This window comes from Rattus norvegicus, chromosome 1 (genome assembly GCF_021556685.1).
Source record: "Rattus norvegicus strain SHRSP/BbbUtx chromosome 1, alternate assembly SHRSP_T2T, whole genome shotgun sequence".
NCBI classification, from domain to species: Eukaryota; Metazoa; Chordata; class Mammalia; order Rodentia; family Muridae; genus Rattus; species Rattus norvegicus.
The window spans coordinates 233,252,410-233,278,704 of NC_141534.1; the positions used below are offsets into that span (position 1 = coordinate 233,252,410).

Here is a 26,295-nt window from a genome sequence, read left to right on the forward strand (position 1 = left end):
CCAAAAATCCCTGAAAGAATTCCAGGAAAACACAATCAAACAGTTGAAGGAATTAAAAATGGAAATAGAAGCAATCAAGAAAGAACACATGGAAACAACCCTGGATATAGAAAACCAAAAGAAGAGACAAGGAGCTGTAGATACGAGCTTCACCAACAGAATACAAGAGATGGAAGAGAGAATCTCAGGAGCAGAAGATTCCATAGAAATCATTGACTCAACTGTCAAGATAATGTAAAGCGGAAAAAGCTACTGGTCCAAAACATACAGGAAATCCAGGACTCAATGAGAAGATCAAACCTAAGGATAATAGGTATAGAAGAGAGTGAAGACTCCCAGCTCAAAGGACCAGTAAATATCTTCAACAAAATCATAGAAGAAAACTTCCCTAACCTAAAAAAAGAGATACCCATAGACATACAAGAAGCCTACAGAACTCCAAATAGATTGGACCAGAAAAGAAACACCTCCCGTCACATAATTGTCAAAACACCAAACGCACAAAATAAAGAAAGAATATTAAAAGCAGTAAGGGAAAAAGGTCAAGTAACATATAAAGGCAGACCTATCAGAATCACACCAGACTTCTCGCCAGAAACTATGAAGGCCAGAAGATCCTGGACTGATGTCATACAGACCCTAAGAGAACACAAATGCCAGCCCAGGTTACTGTATCCTGCAAAACTCTCAATTAACATAGATGGAGAGACCAAGATATTCCATGACAAAACCAAATTTACACAATATCTTTCTACAAATCCAGCACTACAAAGGATAATAAATGGTAAAGCCCAACATAAGGAGGCAAGCTATACCCTAGAAGAAGCAAGAAACTAATCGTCTTGGCAACAAAACAAAGAGAGTGAAAGCACACAAACATAACCTCACATCCAAATATGAATATAATGGGAAGCAATAATCACTATTCCTTAATATCTCTCAACATCAATGGCCTCAACTCCCCAATAAAAAGAAATAGATTAACAAACTGGATACGCAACGAGGACCCTGCATTCTGCTGCCTACAGGAAACACACCTCAGAGACAAAGACAGACACTACCTCAGAGTGAAAGGCTGGAAAACAACTTTCCAAGCAAATGGTCAGAAGAAGCAAGCTGGAGTAGCCATTCTAATATCAAATAAAATCAATTTTCAACTAAAAGTCATCAAAAAAGATAAGGAAGGACGCTTCATATTCATCAAAGGAAAAATCCACCAAGATGAAGTCTCAATCCTAAATATCTATGCCCCAAATACAAGGGCACCTACATACGTAAAAGAAACCTTACTAAAGCTCAAAACACACATTGCACCTCACACAATAATAGTGGGAGATTTCAACACCCCACTCTCATCAATGGACAGATCATGGAAACAGAAATTAAACAGTGATGTCGACAGACTAAGAGAAGTCATGAGCCAAATGGACTTAACGGATATTTATAGAACATTCTATCCTAAAGCAAAAGGATATACCTTCTTCTCAGCTCCTCATGGTACTTTCTCCAAAATTGACCATATAACTGGTCAAGAAACGGGCCTCAACAGATACAGAAAGATAGAAATAATCCCATGCGTGCTATCGGACCACGACGGCCTAAAACTGGTCTTCAATAACAATAAGGGAAGAATGCCCACATATACGTGGAAATTGAACAATGCTCTACTCAATGATAACCTGGTCAAGGAAGAAATAAAGAAAGAAATTAAAAACTTTTTAGAATTTAATGAAAATGAAGGTACAACATACCCAAACTTATGGGACACAATGAAAGCTGTGCTAAGAGGAAAACTCATAGCGCTGAGTGCCTGCAGAAAGAAACAGGAAAGAGCATATGTCAGCAGCTTGACAGCACACCTAAAAGCTCTAGAACAAAAAGAAGCAAATACACCCAGGAGGAGTAGAAGGCAGGAAATAATCAAACTCAGAGCTGAAATCAACCAAGTAGAAACAAAAAGGAACATAGAAAGAATCAACAGAACTAAAAGTTGGTTCTTTGAGAAAATCAACAAGATAGATAAACGCTTAGCCAGACTAATGAGAGGACACAGAGAGTGCGTCCAAATTAACAAAATCAGAAATGAAAAGGGAGACATAACTACAGATTCAGAGGAAATTCAAAAAATCATCAGATCTTACTATAAAAACCTATATTCAACAAAACTTGAAAATCTTCAGGAAATGGACAATTTCCTAGACAGATACCAGGTATCGAAGTTAAATCAGGAACAGATAAACCAGTTAAACAACCCCATAACTCCTAAGGAAATAGAAGCAGTCATTAAAGATCTCCCAACCAAAAAGAGCCCAGGTCCAGACGGGTTTAGTGCAGAATTCTATCAAACCTTCATAGAAGACCTCATACCAATATTATCCAAACTATTCCACAAAATTGAAACAGATGGAGCACTACCGAATTCCTTCTATGAAGCCACAATTACTCTTATACCTGAACCACACAAAGACCCAACAAAAAAAGAGAACTTCAGACCAATTTCCCTTATGAATATAGACACAAAAATACTCAACAAAATTCTGGCAAACCGAATTCAAGAGCACATCAAAACAATCATCCACCATGATCAAGTAGGCTTCATCCCAGGCATGCAGGGATGGTTTAATATACGGAAAACCATCAACGTGATCCATTATATAAACAAACTGAAAGAACAGAACCACATGATCATTTCATTAGATGCTGAGAAAGCATTTGACAAACTTCAACACCCCTTCATGATAAAAGTCCTGGAAAGAATAGGAATTCAAGGCCCATACCTAAACATAGTAAAAGCCATATACAGCAAACTAGTTGCTAACATTAAACTAAATGGAGAGAAACTTGAAGCAATCCCACTAAAATCAGGGACTAGACAAGGCTGCCCACTCTCTCCCTACTTATTCAATATAGTTCTTGAAGTTCTAGCCAGAGCAATCAGACAACAAAAGGAGGTCAAGGGGATACAGATGGGAAAAGAAGAGGTCAAAATATCACTATTTGCAGATGATATGATAGTATATTTAAGTGATCCCAAAAGTTCCACCAGAGAACTACTAAAGCTGATAAACAACTTCAGCAAAGTGGCTGGGTATAAGATTAACTCAAATAAATCAGTTGCCTTCCTCTATACAAAAGAGAAACAAGCCGAGAAAGAAATTAGGGAAACGACACCCTTCATAATAGACCCAAATAATATAAAGTACCTCGGTGTGACTTTAACCAAGCAAGTAAAAGATCTGTACAATAAGAACTTCAAGACACTGAGGAAAGAAATTGAAGAAGACCTCAGAAGATGGAAAGATCTCCCATGCTCATGGATTGGCAGGATTAATATAGTAAAAATGGCCATTTTACCAAAAGCAATCTACAGATTCAATGCAATCCCCATCAAAATACCAATCCAATTCTTCAAAGAGTTAGACCGAACAATTTGCAAATTCATCTGGAATAACAAAAAACCCAGGATAGCTAAAGCTATCCTCAACAATAAAAGGACTTCAGGGGGAATCACTATCCCTGAACTCAAGCAGTATTACAGAGCAATAGTGATAAAAACTGCATGGTATTGGTACAGAGACAGACAGATAGACCAATGGAATAGAATTGAAGACCCAGAAATGAACCCACACACCTATGGTCACTTGATTTTTGACAAAGGAACCAAAATCATCCAATGGAAAAAAGATAGCATTTTCAGCAAATGGTGCTGGTTCAACTGGAGGTCAACATGTAGAAGAATGCAGATCGATCCATGTTTATCACCCTGTACAAAGCTTAAGTCCAAGTGGATCAAGGACCTCCACATCAAACCAGACACACTCAAACTAATAGAAGAAAAACTAGGGAAGCATCTGGAACACATGGGCACTGGAAAAAATTTCCTGAACAAAACACCAATGGCTTACGCTCTAAGATCAAGAATCGACAAATGGGATCTCATAAAACTGCAAAGCTTCTGTACGGCAAAGGACACTGTGGTTAGGACAAAACGGCAACCAACAGATTGGGAAAAGATCTTTACCAATCCTACAACAGATAGAGGCCTTATATCCAAAATATACAAAGAACTCAAGAAGTTAAACCGCAGGGAAACAAATAACCCTATTAAAAAATGGGGTTCAGAGCTAAACAAAGAATTCACAGCTGAGGAATGCTGAATGGCTGAGAAACACCTAAAGAAATGTTCAACATCTTTAGTCATAAGGGAAATGCAAATCAAAACAACCCTGAGATTTCACCTCACACCAGTGAGAATGGCTAAGATCAAAAACTCAGGTGACAGCAGATGCTGGCGAGGATGTGGAGAAAGAGGAACACTCCTCCATTGTTGGTGGGGTTGCAGACTGGTACAACCATTCTGGAAATCAGTCTGGAGGTTCCTCAGAAAATTGGACATTGAACTGCCTGAGGATCCAGCTATACCTCTCTTGGGCATATACCCAAAAGATGCCTCAACATATAAAAAAGACACGTGCTCCACTATGTTCATTGCAGCCTTATTTATAATAGCCAGAAACTGGAAAGAACCCAGTTGCCCTTCAACAGAGGAATGGATACAGAAAATGTGGTACATCTACACAATGGAATATTACTCAGCTATCAAAAACAACGAGTTTATGAAGTTCGTAGGCAAATGGTTGGAACTGGAAAATATCATCCTGAGTGAGCTAACCCAATCACAGAAAGACATACATGGTATGCACTCATTGATAAGTGGCTATTAGCCCAAATGCTTGAATTACCCTAGATCCCTAGAACAAACGAAACTCAAGACGGATGATCAAAATGTGAATGCTTCACTCCTTCTTTAAATGAGGAAAAAGAATACCCTTGGCAGGGAAGGGAGAGGCAAAGATTAAAACAGAGACTGAAGGAACACCCATTCAGAGCCTGCCCCACATGTGGCCCATACATATACACCACCCAATTAGACAAGATGGATGAAGCAAAGAAGTGCAGACCGACAGAAGCTGGATGTAGATCGCTCCTGAGAGACACAGCCAGAATACAGCAAATACAGAGGCGAATGCCAGCAGCAAACCACTGAACTGAGAATAGGTCCCCCGTTGAAGGAATCAGAGAAAGAACTGGAAGAGCTTGAAGGGGCTCGAGACCCCATATGTACAACAATGTCAAGCAACCAGAGCTTCCAGGGACTAAGCCAATACCTAAAGACTATACATGGACTGACCCTGGACTCTGACCCCATAGGTAGCAATGAATATCCTAGTAAGAGCACCAGTGGAAGGGGAAGCCCTGGGTCCTGCTAAGACTGAACCCCCAGTGAACTAGACTATGGGGGGAGGGCGGCAATGGGGGGAGGGTTGGGAGGGGAACACCCATAAGGGAGGGGTGGGGGGAGGGTGATGTTTGCCCGGAAACCGGGAAAGGGAATAACACTCGAAATGTATATAAGAAATACTCAAGTTAATAAAAAAAAAAAGAGGGTAAGCACATGTCTTATGATTATCATGCTGTGCAAGCATCGTCAAATGTTCCTGGAACCAAACAGTTCCTGGAAACAAATGCACCCAATAAATATGTGTTGGGCAGGGAAACCACATGACTGGTCTAATACACTAGAGCTTTTCTCCTCTCCAGATTGTAAGCTGTGAAGACAAAGGATTTGGTCTTTCTTGACTTGGTGTCCATTCTGGCATATGCCTATCATGTGATAAGGCATGAAATCAGTGTGTTTGAATGCGGAAAGACATGAGGGAAAAGTGAGCCAACTAGCGGATGCGTGTTATCTGCACTATATTGTCTTCCATATACATCACACGGAGAGCTTTTAGAACATGCTAGAACCAGATTGACCAGCCTCTCTAGGGATGCATCTGAGGCAAACGTGTATTAAACTTCTGCAGGAAATTGCAGAGTATGTCCAATTAAGGGCAGTATGAGCCGCCATCCAGTTTTACTCAAGACTGAGGCATCTCCCTAAATGAAGGAATTTCAGTGCTCGAACTGTCACAGTCCTGAGCAAAGACAGTGGTTCATCACTTGTACTGATCCAAACTGTCATCCAGGACAGTTTGTGACTGATGTATTTTCAATTTTTGAAAAGCCAAAATTCATTGGCTTCATGTTTTTATTTGACACTTTCCTAATTACATTCAGGCCCGTAGCTCCCTTGACCTCAATCAGTCCTTTCTCCGTGGGCTCTTGTTCTGGCTTGTGCTGCTATTGACTTGGGTAGTGAACAGACTTGTGACACATAAATGATGACAGGAATGGCTAAACCATCACAGTATGTAAGCAACAACCAGCGGACCAGCGAAAAGAAGTAAAGTCTCTCTCTCTCTCTCTCTCTCTCTCTCTCTCTCTCTCTCTCTCTCTCTGCAGCAAAAAAATTAAATTGATATAAACATTATTAGAAAGGAAGGAAGGAAGGAAAGTGAAGATGATGTTGAAAGATGGTTCAACAGTTCAGAACCCTTGTGGCTCACCCCTCTATAGGTTCTAAGGGATCTGACATCCACTTCTGACCTCTGCAGGCTCTAAGTCAGGCACATGGTATATACACATAGGTGCAGGCCAAACACTCATCACATAAGACAAAATAAATAAATCTTACAAAAACACTTTTAGAGAAAACAGACCCACTGTGTGATGTGGCCCTACTATGTGGTGTGGCTATCCCATAACCAGCTCTGTGTCAGAAGAAAATGGGATCAGGACAGCAGAGAGACATTTGGACTCGTGTATTTATTGCAGCACCATTCACAATACTCAGAATATGGTCTCAACTCAGATGTCCATCACCAGATGAACAGCTAAAGAAAATGTAGTGTGTTTATACAAAATGTAATACTATTCAGCAGAAAAAAACTGGGAAGCATGCCATCTGCAGTCAGAGAGATGAAACTGGAGGACATTTTGCTAAGTTTTTAAAAAAAAATCTAGCACAGAAAGGCAAATACTACAAGTTCCTCTTAGATTTGGAAACTAAACATTGATATAGAAGTAGAAAGATAGGTGGTGTGGGGGAAGAAAGGGATAGAAGGTGGAGATGGGTGTTTAATGTGTACAGGGGTGCAGTCTGGTAAGAGAAGTGTCGTCTACTATAGGAAAACTAGGGCCTACAACTGACTATATTTTCTAAAACAGATACTAGAGGGAATTGCATGCTCTCAATACACACACACACACACACACACACACACACACACACACACACAAATGTTCTGTCTGAGTGATTCTAATCTTATTCATATATACAGTGTACATGTGTCTAAATGTCATGCAAAAACCCATAAACATACACTTACTGTGTCTACTCAAATATAAAATTAGACTTTAAAAGAGGAAAATAAGAAATGGCTTAAATGCCACCTTCTGTGAACTTCACTTTTTCCCCCTCCAAGTTAGGGTATACACTTTCACATATCTTGGTTACCTTGGCATGAATTTGAAGTCACTGTTGTTGATCTCAGATAATAAATAATTCACTCCAAGAATGTATCTTAGACTAAAACCATCAACTTGTGGACTCCGGAGTCAGACCTGTGAAGGGAACACAAGTTCTCAGGAAACTTGTCACTCAGTGGACAGTCCCACATGGGAGGCAGCAGCGTCTCCTGAGAACCTTTCAGAAATGCACAGACTCAGGGCTGGAGACATACCTCAGGATGGAGCACTTGCCTACTCCTAGGTCCAATCTCCTATATCATAAAGAAGAAAAATGGAATGCCAAACCTTAGGCTCTACCTGGAACTCCTGAGTCAGAAAGTGAAGGTGAGCCGAAAGGGTCTGCAGGGTCATGTCGGATTAGACACCCAGGCTCAAGCTTGAGAAGTGCCAGAGCAATCCGCTGGTGGACACTCTCTGCACAAACCACTTTGGTCGAGTGGGTAGGTGGTTGGTTAGTTCATTGGTGGTTGGTTTGGTGATTAATACATGTGTGTACATAGCTATGCATACATATCTTACCACATAGCCCAGGTTGGTCTAGAACTCACAGCAACATTCCTATCCTGACCTCTCAAGTACTGGGATTATGGAGTGAGTCACCATGTCCAGCTGTTTGCCTAAGATAGTCTCTCTCTCTCTCTCTCTCTCTCTCTCTCTCTCTCTCTCTCTCTCTCTCCCTCTCTCTCTCTCCCTCTCCCCCTCCCTCTCCCTCTCCCTCTCTCTCCCTCTCTCCCTCTCTCCCCTCTCTCACCTCTCTCTCACCTCTTTCTCTCTCTCCTTTCTCTCCTCTCTCTCTCTCTCTCTTCCCCCCTCTGTGTCTCTCTCTCTGTGTATGTGTATGTATATGCCCATGTGTATGTAAATAGCTGTGCACACATATATGTACATGTTCACGTGTGTATATAGCTATGCATAGATGTATGTATATGGCCATGTGTGTATATAGCTGTGTACATATATGTGTACACGTGCTCATGTGTAACACCAGGGGTCCTCGCTTATTCCTCTCTCTTATTTTAAGACAGTGTCTCACTGAACCTGGAGCACATCAATTCAGCAAGCCTGGCTGGCCAGCAAACCCCAGGGATCCTCCTGTCTCTGTCACCCCTGTTCCAGCCTGGCTTTTTTTCCCTTTGGGGACTGAGCTAAGGTCCCCGCGCTTACTTGAGAAGCGCTTTGGATTCCTCCCAATCCTGTTTGCTTCATTCTTAGTATCTATGTGCAGAGTCCAGAAGAAAAAGGCGTGGGGTAGTCATGCATGAAAAGAGGCATCTGGGTCTGCAGTTTCCCGTGCACAAGGGAAACATCCGGGGGCTTTAGAAACTCCTTCTAGCAAGGCAGCAGAATTGGTATGGGGCTGTCATAGCCACAGTGTAAAGACCCCCCAGATAATGCTGACAAGTGGCGCCATGTGGGGGGGTCACTCACACGCCTAGTGTGGTCAGCAGGAAGTGGGCCCTTGTATTGATTCTAACCTTCCCTGATGAGGACCCTATGGGGATGGTCAGAATTCACAATGGCTGACTCTGGCTAGAATGTCACCACACCATAATAAACACTTCTGTCCATTCTGTTAGGAGGTGTGTGGCCATTCCCTAGTCACTCTAGCCAACCTGGACTTGAGCATCTTCATCTGCCCAGTGCAGATAGCCAGAGCCAATGTCTAGGATCACTTGGGACATTCCTTAGCACAACACATGGAAATTCCTAATAGTTTGCCAAACATATGTTCACTTTTCCAATTCTCTGAGCCAAAAGAGAGTGCTTTCTCTTTTCTCCTCTCCCCTGCTAGTAGGATATTCAGGAGAGTGAAAATGGACCAGTGTACAGCGAGGTCTCTTCCTCCACACACCAAGGATGTTGATGAAATATGGGGGCAAGCCTGTTGGCATGCGAACTCACATATATGATTCCATTTCTGTCTCAGGCATCTCTACTGAATAAAATAGGATAATTTTTACTGTTCTCATTTCCTAGCTGACAGAACAGTGGCTTACAGAGGTCCTGTCTCACCCAGCCACAAGATGGGCAACAGAGGATGCAAGATATTCCCACTACCTTCTAGGCTGCACCTGTTCTCAGCTACACAAGCAGCTGCTGAGGATCTGCATGTGTGGACAGCATGCTGTGTCTAGACTGCCTATTGCAGCAGAACCTTCTGTAGAGACAGAAATGTCATAGGTGCTTCTAGTCACACTTGGCTATTGGGTATTGAAATGCAATCGGTGTCAGGCATGGTGACACCTCCCAATATCAAGGAAGCCAAGCCATGAGTACCCCATGAGTTTAAGGCCAGCTTGGACTACATACTGAAACCCTGTCTTAAAAATAGGATAGATAGATAGATAGATAGATAGATAGATAGATAGATAGATAGATAGATAGATAGATAGATAGATAGATGATAGATAAAATAAATCTACAGTGCACAGGAAAACACGGTGGCAAAGAAGATCCGACACACACACACACCCAAAAAAATGTCACTAGTGGAATGGAGTCACACGGCACCTTAGTTTGCACCTGGAGAAGAGGACTCGATGAAAGGGTGACTGAAGGGTCTTCCTGACATAACTAACTACTATGTTTCTCTCGTCTTTTTTTTTTTTTTTTTTTTTTTTTTTTTTTTTGTCCCACTTTGTACAGGAGCCAATGCATCCGCCCCAGACCAGCTGAGCTTAGCATTAGCCTGGAACAGAGTTGACATCGCTCGCAGCCAGATCTTTATTTACGGGCAGCAGTGGCCGGTAGAGTATATACGTCGCTACCCTTGAAAAGCCCACGTGCTTGGCAAGGGTGTTTAAGGAACCTTTGAAAGTGCCTCAGAAAATTGGGTGGGGTTGGGGCAATCTACCTTTGTTAGCACAGCATGTGGCTGGGCACCGGTCTCGTGTCTGGGAATATGCTGCCACCTAGTGGAAGATATTGCTAAGCTCACCACCAAAGGTTCCCTGGCTCTTAGCAATTTTTGGACACATAGCCTGTCTTTTTATTCCATCTTTAAAAATACAGATAAAATATAAAGTTGAATTTTTTAAAAGAGAGAGGGTATGCGCATGTCTCTGGTTGTCTTTTAAGCGAGCAGAAGGAGGAATCTGCTGCCACCAAATAGTGGCGCGTTCCTGCTGGTTTGCTAATGGGCCAGGCTTCTGTGTACAGGTACCATCTGGTCCTGGTGGCTAAGCACAGGTCTGACCAATCCCAGCACAATTGAACCAAAGCTTTATATAACTGCCCATGGCCTTTTTTTCCCTGTCACTTGGCTGCCAAAAATCCGAACTTGGGAAATAGGCCATTGGGTGATGTGCGCACGCATCCACAGGTGGCAGCCCAGCAGCAACTTGGAAGTAAGACTCTGAACCTTCCATCCCCAGGAGCTCTAGCCACCACTGAGCGCCTGTCCTTATAAGATTCAAGGAATCTGGACTGTGAAAAAATGAGAGAAGATGATAAGTATACAAACCACAGCCAGTCCAGTGCTCCACCCAGAAAATATGTGGTCCTCAAGTTATGTGACACTACCTCAGAGTGATCATTACTACACACCTACACACCTGACCAAGCCTGTTTGGCCCTCGGCTATGTTTACCTGGGTTCCTATCCTGGAATCAGCCAGGACTCTCATTCAGAGCCTCAGAAAGAAGAAAATGAAGGCAGGAAAGTGTCTAGCATCACCTGTACAGACCCTGCAGAAAACTAGTCAGAGAATCCATCAAGACTTTGGGTCCTGAGGCTCAAGAACAAGAAAGAGATTTAGGAGAGAAAGTAGCTTCTAGATCTGGAGTCCTTGACTTCAGTTTCCTAAGACCCGTGCCTCCAGGACCCGCAGTGGCCCCTGGCATCGTTGTGTTGAATCTTTCTGGTAAATCTAGAGACTTGCAGATATCACCAATCTGCTTTGAGCCTTCTGGGTGAGCACGAAGGAATTGCACTTCTCTGATGTAAGCATGCTAAGTGGATATCTTGAATTGCAGGTAGGGTCCCTGGAGCAAGCCATGCTGGATGCCCTAGTCCTGGACAGAGTGGACTTTGTGAAATTACTCATAGAAAACGGAGTAAGCATGCACCGTTTTCTCACCATCTCCAGACTAGAGGAACTGTACAATACGGTAGGGCCAAGCTAAGATGCCTTCCCGTTTCTCTGTCTCTTCTGTTTGTTTCCCTACTCCCGCCTGCCCCACCCCCATGCCTGTGATTCTCTTCCTGTCTCTCCCGTGATGCATGCATCATTCCTCACATGCACTCCCTTACACCTGGATAGACTACAGACACCAAGAACTCACTTGTTCTAACTGCTCAGTTGTCCGCATCTTAGGCAAAAGGCGTCATGATCGCCATAGGGCATTGTTCTCAGATTATAACTCAAAACCACAGGCAAGCCTCTGTCAATCAGAACACACGCACTTTGTAAGCCCGTGGGGTGGGGGGTTGGAGACAAATATTACAAGGAGGGTTGGTTTAGCACTGACCATCAAATGACATTAAGTAGCCTGTATCATTGAGTTACCCTCAGAGCTATCGAGTTCACCCCCCGCCCCACGCTCGCACCCTGAGTATAAAATACCCCGGTGTCATCCAAAAGCGCTTTGTGGTAGTAGCTGTTCTTTGCAGTGGCAGTCACTAAAAAAAGCCAAGCACATTTGAAGAACTGATGTTGTTTTTTACCATTTCGCAGATGAGAAAACTGAGGCGGTCTTAGTCTATTTGTGCAGTTACAACAGAATACCTGAGGCTGGGTAATTTATGAAGAACATATATTTTTTTCTCCCCGTTCTGGAGGCTGGAAGCCCAAGATCGAGGTGCCAGTAGGTCCATTATATAATGAGAGCCATTTTATCTTTCCACAATGTGTTCACTGCGAGGGACAAACACTGTCCTCTTAGGGCAGATAGGTTGGAAGTATGGAAGTATGAACCCTCTTCTGTCTAGACCTCAGTTCCACCTACAAAGAAGGTACCCTTGTGACCAAGTCATCTAAGAGCCTCACCTCCCCCACTGATGTACTCGTATGAAGCTCAATATGAATTTTGTGGAGTCACAAAAGCGTAAAGCTTAGACAGGCTAAGAAGTAGCTGGTTGAAGGTCCTAAATCTCTGAATGATGACAATGACAGAACCCAGTGACAAACTTAAGACTCTTTTCAGAGGTTGCCTTTCGACCCACTGACTACACACTGGTGTCTGTCCCAGCACCCTTAGTGCAATGGGATAGAGCTATGGACTGGCCATGACAAGAGTCAGGCAGTAGATAATGGCAGCTAGCTTCATCTCAACACCACTGCAGGAGTAAGTTGGCTAGCAGACCCAGGTTTCTGCTTTCCCTGCAGGCTTGTCTTGCCTCAATACACTGAGACTTACAGTAACGAATAAAGGGCATCATGACTTAGGAATCAGTGAGAGTTATGGGGGTGCAAAGGGTCATTCCAAAGCCTGGAAAAGAAGGAAACAAAGAAGCCTGCTCCTGGACTTCAAGCCAAGGTCTTATCACTCTCATCAACAGTCAGTGGTCACCTGTAGTGCTCCCATCAACAGGTGGTAGCCACCTGCAGTGCTCCCATCAACAGGTGGTGACCACCTGCAGTGCTCCCATCAACAGGTGGTGGTCACCTGTAGTGCAGTGTTGAGAAGAATTATAAGACACTAAATACCAACAATAATAATAATGATATCTAGCAATGTTGAATGCTAAGCACTATTTTAACAGCTTTAAGAGGAATTATTGCATTATTTAACTCTCAAATAGACCTAGCAGATGAAGCAATGTTATTATCCCCATTCTAGAGAGGAGAAAATCAAGTCACAGCAATCTCAGAGATGGCTATATGCACACCGAGGTTTGGGGCCAGGAACCTCAGCCCCAGAGCATTACCACTGTTTTAGATCCTCCAACCAGGCTGCCAGATTTAGCCAACAGCTACAGTACACCAGCAAAATTTGGATTTCAGAGAAGCAAGGGTTGTTAGCATAGGTATGGTTAGCTTTTCATATCTTTGTATTCCTACAAAAAGGGATGGGGGGACTTCAGATGTTCTAGTTTATCATCTAAATGACCTTGGTGTTCACAGAACCAGCACATATTGTCCTATATTTTTTAAAGTAACTTCTTTCTGGAAGCTAAATAAGGAAGCGGCTAAACCAGGGACTGGGTGCTCTCACATACAATGCTGTATATAAGATAAACACCATATAAATAGTTAGTAGCCTGTATCTTCTAAGGCATGATAAGAAAAATACCTGTACATGTTCAATACAGACACAATCCCACACACACACCAAATATTTTTGATCCGGTTGGTGGACTCCATGGACACTGACATCATGAGTATGAAGGGCTGACTATATATTCCCAGTATTGCGTGAGGCATCATTGCTCATCTGAAATTCAAACTTCACTGGGTATTCTGTACTTACCTTAGCATCCCTACCCCTGAAAGACTAGGGAATGATGAGTCATTTACTTTATTCATAGCCGCTTACTATATATATATATATATATATATATATATATACACACACACACACACACACACACACACACACACACACACACACACATATACAGCTTTCCCTTGCCTCTTTTTCCACAACTATCATGTGAGTTTTCCTCAAGTCAGTTGTCAGGGAATTATCACCAAAATATAAAGCCAGTCCACCATTTCTGTACAGCCTTGGAGCTGTGGATGACTCTCTTCTATATTTAATGTCTGAAACAACCAAAGGAATACAATCTTCTATGACATATTAAAATGTATGAAATCTGGTTGGATATAGTAGCAGCTGCATGTAATCCCAGAATTCAGAAGGCAGAGGTAGGAGAGTTATGATTTCTGAGGCCTGCTGGGATTACATAGTAAAACCCTCTCCTAAAACCATTATATGGAATTTAATTTTCTGTGACCATGAATAAAGTTTTATTGAAGTGGGTCCAAGATCACTTGTTTATGTATATTCTGTAATTGCTTCCATACAATAATAGCCATCAAACAGATTGGATAAGGACTGCATGGTCCACAAGAATTCTCTATTTCATTTCTGGCCTTTTGCAGAGAAAACTGGCCAATGGTTTTTTGAAGACAAGTTTTCAGTGACAACTTGGAAAATGACACTAAAGAAAATTAAGAAGTTTCTAGGGCAGTATGTCAAAACCCCTCTGCTTTCTCCTGCTGTAAAATTAGTTCTTCCTACACCAGTTGACCCAGACATCTATTAGATGACAATCCGCCTTACAAAGTTTGGACTTAGACCGTCAGATAGATTTTCTAGAGAGCTTGTGATCCAAAAATCCAGTCAGTCCTGGTTTCAAAGAGACATATACAACTGAGCACCTAGAACGAGGCCCAGCACACAGAGCTGCCCTCCACTGGCCAGAACCCTTCCTTCCAGCTTCCTCTTGCCTCACCACCTGGAGCCCCTGACTAGCAAAACTGTTTGATTGTTCTTTATCATTTTCAGAGACATGGGCCCTCAAATACATTGTACCACTTGGTCAGGGATGTCAAAAAGGTAAGAATCCTCTAGACCCCAGGTCGGAGGCCCTGTCCTGAGTGCTTCCTGTCATAGACTCTTTCTGTTCTGCATGAGCTGCCCAGTCTCCATGTCCCTGCCAGCCCCCTTCATTGCAGAGTGGTGTATGTGCATCTGCTTTGTAGCTTGGACGCCTCTGCTGACAGTGCCGCTGTGGTCCTCCCTCCGGTCGCCATGGTTTTAGATGCTCTTGTTGAATGTGATGCTTTTCTGTAGCAGAGTCTAGGCTTTTCCCCATGCCAATGTGGATTTATGCCATTACCTGTATCCTTCCAAAGGTCCCTTACTGTTGGGCAATCAGTTCCCATGATACTTTACTGCTGGCTCCTGACAACATCCTATCTACCTTCATATAAAGAATAGTTAGACTACCTGAGAAAAGGAGAATCCCCCCTGCATTCCATTCTCCTAACACTTTATTTTTCCAAAGGAGATTTTATGCCGATCTATTGAATTTATTTTTTTTATAAAGCTGGCATGTACAATGAGTTGTTCGGTTTATGGAGGAGGATGAAGGGTAAGGAGGTAACGACTATTTTCCATGATTGGCAACATGCTAACATCATCACAGATCCTTTATCAAGGAAAAGCACCTGGCTGAGGCTTACCAGTGATGAGATACACGTTGTTACACAGGCTTTCCATGCACCCGAACTCATTTACTCTTCACAAAAACTGTCTCAAGCAGAATCTCTTTATTATTGTCGCATAGTATTCCGATTTAAAATTGAAAATGGCAAGGTTACATTTGACCTTAGCATGTGCTTCCTCCTTTACTCCAAACGTCTCTTTTAAGGTAGCTTGGCCTCAGAACCTTTAACTCCAAAGAACAAAGCAGAAATTGTAGACCTCCACGACCTTGTAGGAATGCTGCAATAATACATCAGAACCCAAGGACATACTTAAAGAAATGACCTGGACCAGCAGGCCGCTCTTCAGTGGCCGTGTTCCTGAAAGGGAGGACCGTAGGGTGAGAAAATAAAGTTACAAAAGGTAGAATCAGGAGATCTTGTACAAGCTACATGTGCTAAGCAAGCTTACTAAGTCCAGTGTTTTATATACAGTGCCGGGGGTGGAGAGGAATGAGACAGAGTCAGTAGAAAAGTGTCACACAGTGGGACAAAGTCAGCAAGAAGCTGATCAAGCAATGTTACCCAAAGGGAACACAGGATACTTCAAGTGCGACCTGGGCTGATCACTGCAGCTCTTCAAGGACGGGAAGCAGGGGGATTTCCCAAGATTAGAAACCTCAGATCTCCCAGGGCCCTGGGTCCAGGTTATTACTGGCCTTACCAAGCATGGTTCTGGTTTTAGACAAGGAAATAAGTTCCTTCTCCATATGTCGGGGCCTCAGGGAAAGTCCTGGACTAGCTCTCAACTAAGAATCAGAAGTACTTGGCAAGCCTATCATCACATAGGAAGTCTCGACTAGAATTGACCCTTAGTGAACTGTTAGCAACTTTTGATATTTTCTTAAAATGTCAGAGGCTCTGGGAGCTGCTTATAACTGGAGTATTTTAACCTGCTGGACCTTTGTTAAGAATGAGTAAAGGATACAAGAACAAAAACAAAATCAGCATTCCCCTAAAAACAGGGTTGTTGGTTTTTTCTTGCTACCACAAACCTTTCTTCCATCTCCACACAACCACAGTGAAGGATGGTCTCTATCTGGGGCAAAGCCTTGAAATCAAGGGAAGCAGAACCAGTGCAGCTTGCTTACCCAACCCTCCCACAGCTTTCCCGTGTCTCACCACTTTCCTGAGATCCCAGCTCCCCTGAGTCTGGCCCAATCCAAGCCACAGTAGCATCTGTGCCTTCAGAAAAAAATCCATTTCCTGCACACATTCTCCCTTTTGCTTAATTTGTCTTGGCTTAAATTTTTCCGGGACCTAATCGCAGATGATTAGGGTCCCATCTACTCAACATATTCTTTGATAAGCTTTTGACACTTGTGTTCAATAAATTATTTTGAGCATTTCTAAAATGATAAAATATGATACCTTCTCCTCACCTCATACTAGTTTGTGTCCAGCTAGAATGTGGGACTTTTTGGTCAAATGTCTGTGCTTTGGTCCCAGAGTCCCAGACACCAGCCAAGCCAAGCCTCATCCACTTTCCCTGTCCCCTCTCTCAGCAGTAAGGTCCTGCCTGATCTTCGAGGGGATTTTGGAGTTATAGTTCTTTGAGTATAAATGACCAAGATCTCTCATATTAGCTTCTCCATAGAATTCCACTTTGCAAGACTTCTATCCTTGAGTTGAAACTCCTTGAGCTGCCTCTTGAGTTTGCTCACATCACAAGTCTTATTAGAAGATATGCGACGTACCTTTGGGGTACTTTCTTCCCCTTTTAAAGCTTCTTAGCTGTGAATATACCTTGAAAACAATATAGATTATTAAGAAAGAAAAAGGTGGGGGTTAGGGATTTAGCTCAGTGGTAGAGCGCTTGCCTAGCAAGCACAAGGCCCTGGGTTCAGTCCTCAGCTCTGGGAAAAAAAAGAAAGAAAGAAAGAAAGAAAGAAAGAAAGAAAGAAAGAAAGAAAGAAAGAAAGAAAGAAAGAAAGAAGGAAAGAAAGGAAGGAAGGAAGAAAGAGGTGGTGAGAACATTGGAGGAAGGACTATTTGCTAAGAGCAGACCTGTAAGGGAAGCAGGAATAATAGAGCAAGAAGAAGGTTGTGGGAGTATTCATTTACTTGCTGATTTAGGAACTGGAAGAAATTACTTTAAAAGTCACCCAGAATAGCCCTGAGCTGGCCTCATAAAAGGTCTCACCTTTTACTCAGACAGGAGGCCACTAGTTACATGAAGGTAAAGACAAAGCCTGTGTTTAGTTTCTTCTGGAAAAAAAAATAGAAACGAGAAATAAAGACTCATCTCCCTGATAAGGCGAGTGTCTGGCTACTAAAGGGAAGAGAGGAATAGCCTCCCACCCTCAAAGGAACAAACTGTGTGGACAGTTTGTGTCCATGGGTGAAATGAGCTGAAAATGAGGCTCTTTGTTTTATGTTCCTCAAAGAAGTGACACAAATTTTTTCCTACGGTACCATGTAACTATGACTGTTTCTAATTTAGGCCACATAGTCACTCAGGAGACTCAAAATCTAGGTTAAAAATGCTAAGAATATTTTAGGACATTTAATTTTTAAAATTCAAGAAAATAATGATCAGTATAAGTGTCTCTTTCCATATATATATATATATATATATATATATATATATATATAGAGAGAGAGAGAGAGAGAGAGAGAGAGTACAGTTCTGGATCTTAAACATAGTATTTAGTGAGATGTCTTTAAATTAAATGCAAATGATGCCTTCAAACCCAAGGATACATTTCATAATTATCCAACCACCATCAGGCAACCAGAAAGTCATCTCTAAGTCCAGCTACTCTTTGGAACCAACAGAATGAATGATGAGAAATGCTTCCAAGCTACTCTCAAGATCTCAAATTATATCTAGAAAACAATCTAGAGGCAACATGGTAAAGAATTGCTGCTCTGCACCCACCACCAGAACTGTGAACTGATATAAGCCACCCGAATTCTATGAAGTAGTTTCATGCATAAATCCATTGACTACATTCATGCTTTCCTATTAAACTAGTGGCTCAAGTCTGTCTGCACTTCTGTAAGACATAATCTGCCGTTTTAGTAGCTGTCTGCTCAGTCTGTAGCTCCGGTTGTTTTAAATAGTAGTTTCTCTCTTTTTTTTTCAATTAAACGTACTAATACTTCAGATTATCTATGCTATCCTTCACCACCAGAGGAGGGTGATCTGAATATCGTATAGAGGCTGTGGTGTAATAAAGATGATTTAAACTCCCTTTATATAGGAACTAAGACCTAGTTTTGCTGAATACAAGAGAGGGATAGGGAAGGGAGAAGGAGGGAAGAAAGGAAGGAAAGAAAGAAGGAAGGAAAGGAGGGAGGGAGGGAGGGAGGGGGAGGGAGGAAGGAAGAAAGGAAGGAAGGAAGGAAGGAAGGAAGGAAGGAAGGAAGGAAGGAAGGAAGGAAGGAAGGAAGGGTGGGTTTCTGAAACTTTAGGTAAGGAAAGGAGATTTTCATAAGCCCATATGCTAAATTCATGTAAATTTACAGGGACATTCTTATTTTAAAAATAATCAATTGCCTGTTTTTTGTATTTTTTTTTACTTTGTCAGTCTACTAAACCATGGGTAACTCCCTTTCTTCCCCTGAGTACTCCCCAGACTGACCCCTACCTAGTAACTGGTTTTCCAAGTTTCCAAGCCTGCCCCCACTCTCCTTTGGTGAACCTGAAAACCAACAATCATTTAAGACTTCCTGCACCCCAGAGGAAGCAAGCCTTGTTCTCAAGGCTTGTTTTACGTTTCAGAGGGAAAAAAAGAATCAGCATCCCTAAGCAGTTGAAGTCTGACGGCCATCATGAGCTGGCACCTAAAAACAGCTCACTTTGAAGAGCAGTTGGAGCCTGTGCACTTGGACTGCTCTCTAGGACAACTTCAAGCATGGCATGACTTAAATCTTACCTTTGAGAAACGATCCATAGCATGAAGACAACATCTTCAAGTTGTCCACCTGCCTCCCAACCCTCTCTATTAGACCATTTGAATCTCGGGACCTACCCTGTACTGTTCAGGCATGAAATGGGAAATCCTTCTTGAGGCTTTGCCCATTACCAAAGTCATGACCAACAGGGTAGGGAGAGGCCTAGGAACAGCAGACAGAATAAGAATGACTCTGGTGTCATTTTTTTAATTCCAATTTGGAAAGATCTAAAGCAAAGGAAGACTCCTCCTGGAGGCTGTTGTCACTACAGGGTAAACATGCAAGGTGCCATCCACTCTCTGTCCCCTTCCGGGCAGATGAAGTAAAAACACGGATCTATCCCTGCCAGCTCTTTGACCACGCCCAGCCCTGCACACCACTACCACCATCCCCGGGGCAACAACCCTGAACACTCCACAAAGGGGTCTCTGCCCAATGGCAATAGAAAATAAAAGAACTGAGTGAGTGCCAATTAGCAGTTGGGCTTTGAGAGGCAGGTGGGACCTAAGGAGCTATGGTCCATGTCACCTGGCTTTAGAGCATAAAGTGAGATACAGAAAGCGATCCAGGGTCACATGGGGTTGAGCTAACAGAGCCTAGCCCACTGCTGTTTGCCCTAGAGACTCATGTCTCCGACCTTTCTTGACAAGAATCCCCTTCTGTCCAATAATTGTGTCCTGTGCTAAGCCATCCAGATGGTTCAACATTGATGTGTCCAGAGCACAGCCAGTCAAGGCCATAAGCTTCGTCATACACCAAGGCTGCCATTCACTTTAGTCTACTCAGGACACAATTACATCAGGAGGCCTAAATTACATCCATTTTCATTTGTAGACTCTATTTTCCCTTTCCTTTTCCTTTTCTGGAACCATTGTTCCAGTCTTCTAGCAAGAAACACAGAGGTACAGAAACAAATACTCAAGCCTGTTTAAGTAAATGTGCCTTCCTCGTGATGTTACAAACAAGAACAGCTTCTCTCCATCCTTCTGGAGAGATCTCCCTGTACCACCTCGCAGGACGGGGAGACAGTGCTGGAGGTGAGGAATCTTCACTGGCTTCTGTTAGGTGGCCATTGTTGCCTTGCTGTCAAACAGAATGCAAGCCATTTCCTTTGCCCCATAGAACCCAAAGCATAATAAAATAAAATAAAATAAAATAAAATAAAATAAAATAAAATAAAATAGCACAATTCTTGTCTGTTTCAATATCAGGTAACACTTCTGACATGAGAAAGTTTACCACCTTCCTTGGCAGTCTTTATATATTTAAATACTCGTCAATGCCACTCAGCATTGTCTTTAAGATAACACTGGTGTGTCGATTCATAGAGTTCAAATTGATGCTCACACCTGAGTTTCTCACCATAGTGTCCATAAGTGTCTCAGAGTACAGTCATAAGGAAATACAGAAGGCAAAGACCTTTCTTCAAAGGACAAATTAAGCTAATTAAGTAAACTTCAGAATGAGATAAGGTGAACCAAGGTCAAGATCTGGCTCACTTTAGATCCCAACATGAACTTGGAGCCCTAGCAAGTGGAACTGCAGAACCCAGTGGACAGATGGACACTGGGGTGATTGAAAGGAACAGCAGCGAAATCTTACGCTTACATGGCTGTCCCTCCATACCTCCACACCAAGAACGGCCACGGAATTCCAGACACCATGGCCCATGCAGTTCAGGTCACATTTTCCAGTGAGCTGGGGCTATCCCAACCAGGGGTGCTAAAAAGGGTAGCTACTTAATTTTGTTACTGAGAACATAACACAAAAAGCTCTAACACAGACTGGATCCCAACCACATCAATAATTTCATTCTTCCACAGAAATATATTTCAACAACAGAAATTCCAGGAACCAACCACACCCTGCATATTATAAAAGGCATAGGAAATATAAAGAAAAAAAATATTCAGGAAAAATGTAAAACTATAAGTTTAATGACGGACTCCTTTGAAGCCTCCTTTAACCAATTAGATTACTTTCCTACCATCAGATATTGCCATATCATACTCTAGAGGTCCCTAGGAAGTGCCATTGTCCCTTGAGCCTTAAGTGGGAGAGAAGTGGTTCCACAAATTCAGGCTTTCATCAAAAGTCGCCCAGAGGAGGCAATGAGGCCCGTAGGGGCCCAACACACTGAAGTAGGCAGGATACAGCCCATACCTCTACATGGTCACCAAATTCCCCACAGTGCGTGTGACACAGGCCATCACTGATAGAGGATACTGTTCTGCTTCCTGAATTCAGCCAGGCATCTAGGCCTTCTGGAATTCACTGTGCAGCCCTTCTTTCCTGACTTAAGAGAGCAAAGAGTTTCTTTGGGCTCAAAGAGTCCTCTTTTGAACAATCCATGAGAACAAGTCTCTGTGTTCCACTCCTGGAACATAGATAGATGATTGATTGATAGACAGACAGACAGACAGCAGATAATTAGATAGATAGATAGATACATAGATACATAGATAGATAGATAGATACATAGATAGATAGATACATAGATAGATAGATACATAGATAGATACATAGATACGTAGCTACATAGATACATAGATAGATAATTGATAGATAGATGATAGATAGATAGATAGATAGATAGATAGATAGATAGATAGATAGATAGACAGACAGACAGAAAAACTAAAAGATTCACCACATTTGGGTCTTTAAGAAATGCCACTCTCTGACTAGAGATGTGCCCTAATGTTAAAATGCGTATCTAGCTGGGTGGTGATGGCCCGCACTTTTAATCCCAGCAGTTTCGAGGCAGAGGCAGGTGGATCTTGTGAGTTAGAAGCCATCCTGTTGTGCAGAACTAGTTCCAGGTCAGCTAAGCCGTCACAGAGAAACCCTATCTGGAGAAAAAAAAGCATTATTAATTAATAATTAATTAGTTAACTAAAATGCTTATCTAGTATGCACAAAATCCTAGGTTCTATCTTAGCACTGTGCCCTCCTCCCAACAATAACCAAGCTGCTATGAAACAAAAGGTGACAAAATCACACAAATTTTGTGAAAGTTTTTGTTCCAGTGTTAAAATTTCTTCTGTCACACACACACACACACACACACACACACACACACACACACAAAACATGCATACAACTCCATTCTGACACTATGAAATCCCGTCCCTGCTTCCTATTTTGGGCGAGTCGGGGAACACCAGTGTACGTGACCGGCTAACAGAGGTCTTGTGTTCCAGTAGACCTGATCTCTAAGAGGTCCCCACCCTGGTAGTGACATTCATCCTCTGAGAGGAGTCTTCCTTTTCTGAGTGGGGAGTAAACAAAAGGCCTGCCTCCTGGGTCAGGGACAGAGAGGGCTCAAGAGTATCAGGGGACCCTGCATCTAGCAGCCGGGAATGATACAGCCCTTGCCTTGTCTAGCCTGTTTTTCTGTCTGCTACACTGGTGTTTTTTTCTCCCCAGCTGAAGACTTGAATAAATAATTTGATTTTCTGTTATTGCCGGCGATTACCGCATCTTCTTATTTAACTTATGTCTTCTTTCCAAGCGAGAGTATCCAGGTTTCGGTTGGATCTATTTTAAGGTGAATTGATTAACCAGCATAATAATATATTCATGTTTCTTTTTTCAATATATTTTTTACTCTAAAATAGTTACAGAACACTTGCCAATCAACCCCTAGTAAACCACACCGTCTTTTTTGGGTTTGTCTGTTGTTCTCTTCCTCCCTAACAGGGAAACCTGCCCCCGGACTACAGAATCAGCCTGATAGACATTGGCCTGGTGATCGAGTACCTGATGGGCGGGGCTTACCGCTGCAACTACACACGCAAGCGCTTTCGGACCCTCTACCACAATCTCTTTGGCCCCAAAAGGGTGAGTTTCTGGCTTGTTCTTAGGCTGTTTGGGGAAGACTAGGAAGGAGAGATTTGAGGTATGACCCCTTGCCTCCAAGGGGAAAATGAGTTGAAAGACAGAAAGTGCACCTCTCCTCCCTTCCCATCCAAACTACGGAAATTTATTATTCAACTTAAAACCCTGACCAAATTCTATCCTGTTTTCCTTGAGATGACAGTCACACTTTTATCATCCTAAAAATGTCTGTCTAGTGTTGCTGTCTAAATAACCACAGTCTCTCTACTAGTCTTTCCTTTAAATAAAAACGATCTACCATTTTGGGGTTTGGGGTTTGGGGGGTGGGGTTTGCTTTTTTTTTTTTAACGCCTGTAATTCAATTCCAGCAAAACTCTGTGCTTTTTCTGGAGTATCGTTGGGTCAGTCTATGGCAAAAGTGGTCCAGGCAGGGACAGCTTCATCTTACATCCCACGAGATGGTAATAAGGCGTGTTTCAGACACATCCTCAGGGGTCAATTTAGCCCATGATTACATTGTTTGCATTTTGAGGACATTCTTGAGTGAACCTGCTTGGGGTTTGTTATTGTCTTGTTTGGTTGGTTCCTTTCTTGCTTTGCATTGGGTTCCAATGGCAGCAGCCAAGCAGCTCCAACGTTATGGTCGAGCTGGGGCCCTCACGGCTTTGGACCACAGGTGCTTTCATAAACAGGGTGGAATCTCAAAGGCGAGTTACTTCTACCAACATAGTCTGGGCTTTACTCTCTGTCCAGGCCTGGGGGACCCTGAGATGACATCCCGAGAGCTGCTATCTTTGCTAGTAGTGGGCATAACATCTTTCTTTTTTTTTTTCTTTCTTTTAAATAATGTGCACGGTTTTCTTCTTATTTGGGTGTTGTGATTTTTTGTTTTTGTTTTTGCTTTATTTCGTGTAGTTTTTGTTCTCTGATTTTTTTTTAATTTCTAACAAAGTTTCTCACTAATGAAAGTATTTTGTGGTCTATTAGAAAACCGAGAGAGGGGTACAAAAAAAAGTTGGAATGAAGACAAAAAATTTAGAGGTGCCCGTTTCAGACGCCAAAAGAGAAAAGGTGGGAGACCAGCTCTAGGCTATTGCAACTTTCACAATCGAATCACGTTTGCAGGAACCGTCGGCTCACAATTTTTATTAATTCTGATCATTCTTATATCTTCGGAAGCGTCCAAAATGACCCCCACTGTTCTTTTGAGCTCAGAAGCACAGATCCTGGCCCCCAGGCTGTAATTTTTTTCTCCCCTTTGTCAATACAAAGCAAGCTCTATAATTCCCAAGTGGCCTTCAGTTGTGCCCGTTTTACACACTCCCAGCGTGGCCCAGGAAGTTGCTACTGAGTCACTTCTGCCACCATCAGCATCTGCTCTGGGTCATGCACCTTTGATCTACGGTGCAGCACCGGAAGACAGCACCGGAAGACAGCTAGAGCAAGCAAGCTAAACGAACATTTCTAATTATACCCCTAAGTCTCCAGATAATAGAGGTTTTCCAGAGGTTTGAGAAATATCTGGTTTGATCTGTTGATTGTCTCATTTTTCATCTGTCTTCTCTGCTCACACTGCTGTAACTAAACACCACGGGCTAAGGGACAAATGAACAGCATCAGTGTGTCTCTCATGGCTCTAAGTCCAAGCACAGGTTCCATCAGATTGAGGATCTGTATTCCTCTTTTCAGATGGCCCTTTCTGGCTATGCCTTCATACAAGAAAAGGCACACAGGCTCCCATTAGTCTTCTTGATAAAGACACAAATTTCTCTCAAGAGGTGTCTTTCATAATGAACTAACAACACTCTCCCCCAAATATCCGCCCCAACACCAGTCCCTCGTCAGTTAGAATTTCATCACATCATGGGGACAGGGAGGAAAACATTCAGTCCATAATATTCATCCAAGTGCCTGATGTCCTGGAGGAGCCAATCAAGCAGGATGACTATAGAAAAGGGAGAGACTGGTCCACAAGAGTCATTATAAGACTTCAGTTTTATCTCTTTAGTTCTCTAATCCTCTGTGCTTCACCAAAATCACAGCATCCTCAACTCTCCTAGAAGTTGTAAAAAAAAAAAAAACCAACAAACATGTTCCTTTTATTGTGTGTACGCAGTGACATAAAAATTAATGCTGTATGGTACAGTAGAGCTCTTATATTCTTTATTTGCATTATAGTAGCATTCGTTCCTTACCTCAATGAAAACAAGATCTAACTTTGTTCACAACATTTTTTTAAACAGCCCAAAGCCTTGAAACTGCTGGGAATGGAGGTTAGTGTTTGCTCAAATTATTAGTGTCAATTATTCTCTTTCTCACATACTTAAAAGATATATGAATTCATTTTAATAATAAGGCTTAGTGCATGAATCTAAAATAAGGAAATAAAGATTTTCCAAGTGCCATGGTGGCAGCTCACAGTAGCTTTTAAAATTCCACACTGAATTTTTGTGCGCATTTTTTTTGGGGGGGGGACAAAAACAAAAAAAAAGAAGTAAATCCTGTTGTAAATACTGACTTGAAAACCAAGTGTATAAACTCCACAGGCAAAATCAATTATAGATATTTACAATGGCAACAGATACAAAAGAATGCCACAGATGCATCTAACAGGGATGCTGGAGCTTCAGTGTTTGTGTTCCCATCATTGGTTCATTGTTTATTGTTGTTCTGTGAAAACACAAGTATCGATTATCCTTGCTTTTTCAGAAAATAAATAATTAACATGGCAATGCTGTCCATCATGGGGTAGAGACAGCCACACCTGTGGAAGATGAAATGAACAAAAGTAAACAAACAAAAAAAGGGGGGGAGAATGAAAATGGCCTTTGAAAATATTTTTGGAATTTTAAAGACAGACTCTCGTTGTGTAGCCCACCCTGGCCTCAAACCCACCATCCTCCTGTTGCTTAGAAAATGTCTCTTGTTCTTGTTTTGTTCCTTTTTTTTTTTTAAGTAAAGTGTAAACTGACATGTCAACAGCTGAGGAT

At 42.3% G+C, this 26,295-nt stretch overlaps 1 protein-coding gene across 2 annotated transcripts in view; it reads left to right on the forward strand.

Moving 5' to 3' along the window:
- Positions 1–26,295, forward strand: part of Trpm3 (transient receptor potential cation channel, subfamily M, member 3) — an 870,412-nt gene that overhangs the window by 759,996 nt on the left and 84,121 nt on the right. For both annotated transcript variants that reach the window (NM_001191562.1, NM_001354180.1), the window contains 5 exon segments: positions 10,060–10,160; positions 11,388–11,522; positions 14,865–14,915; positions 23,168–23,308; positions 25,549–25,578. In NM_001191562.1, the coding sequence (NP_001178491.1) occupies positions 10,060–10,160; positions 11,388–11,522; positions 14,865–14,915; positions 23,168–23,308; positions 25,549–25,578 (458 nt within the window).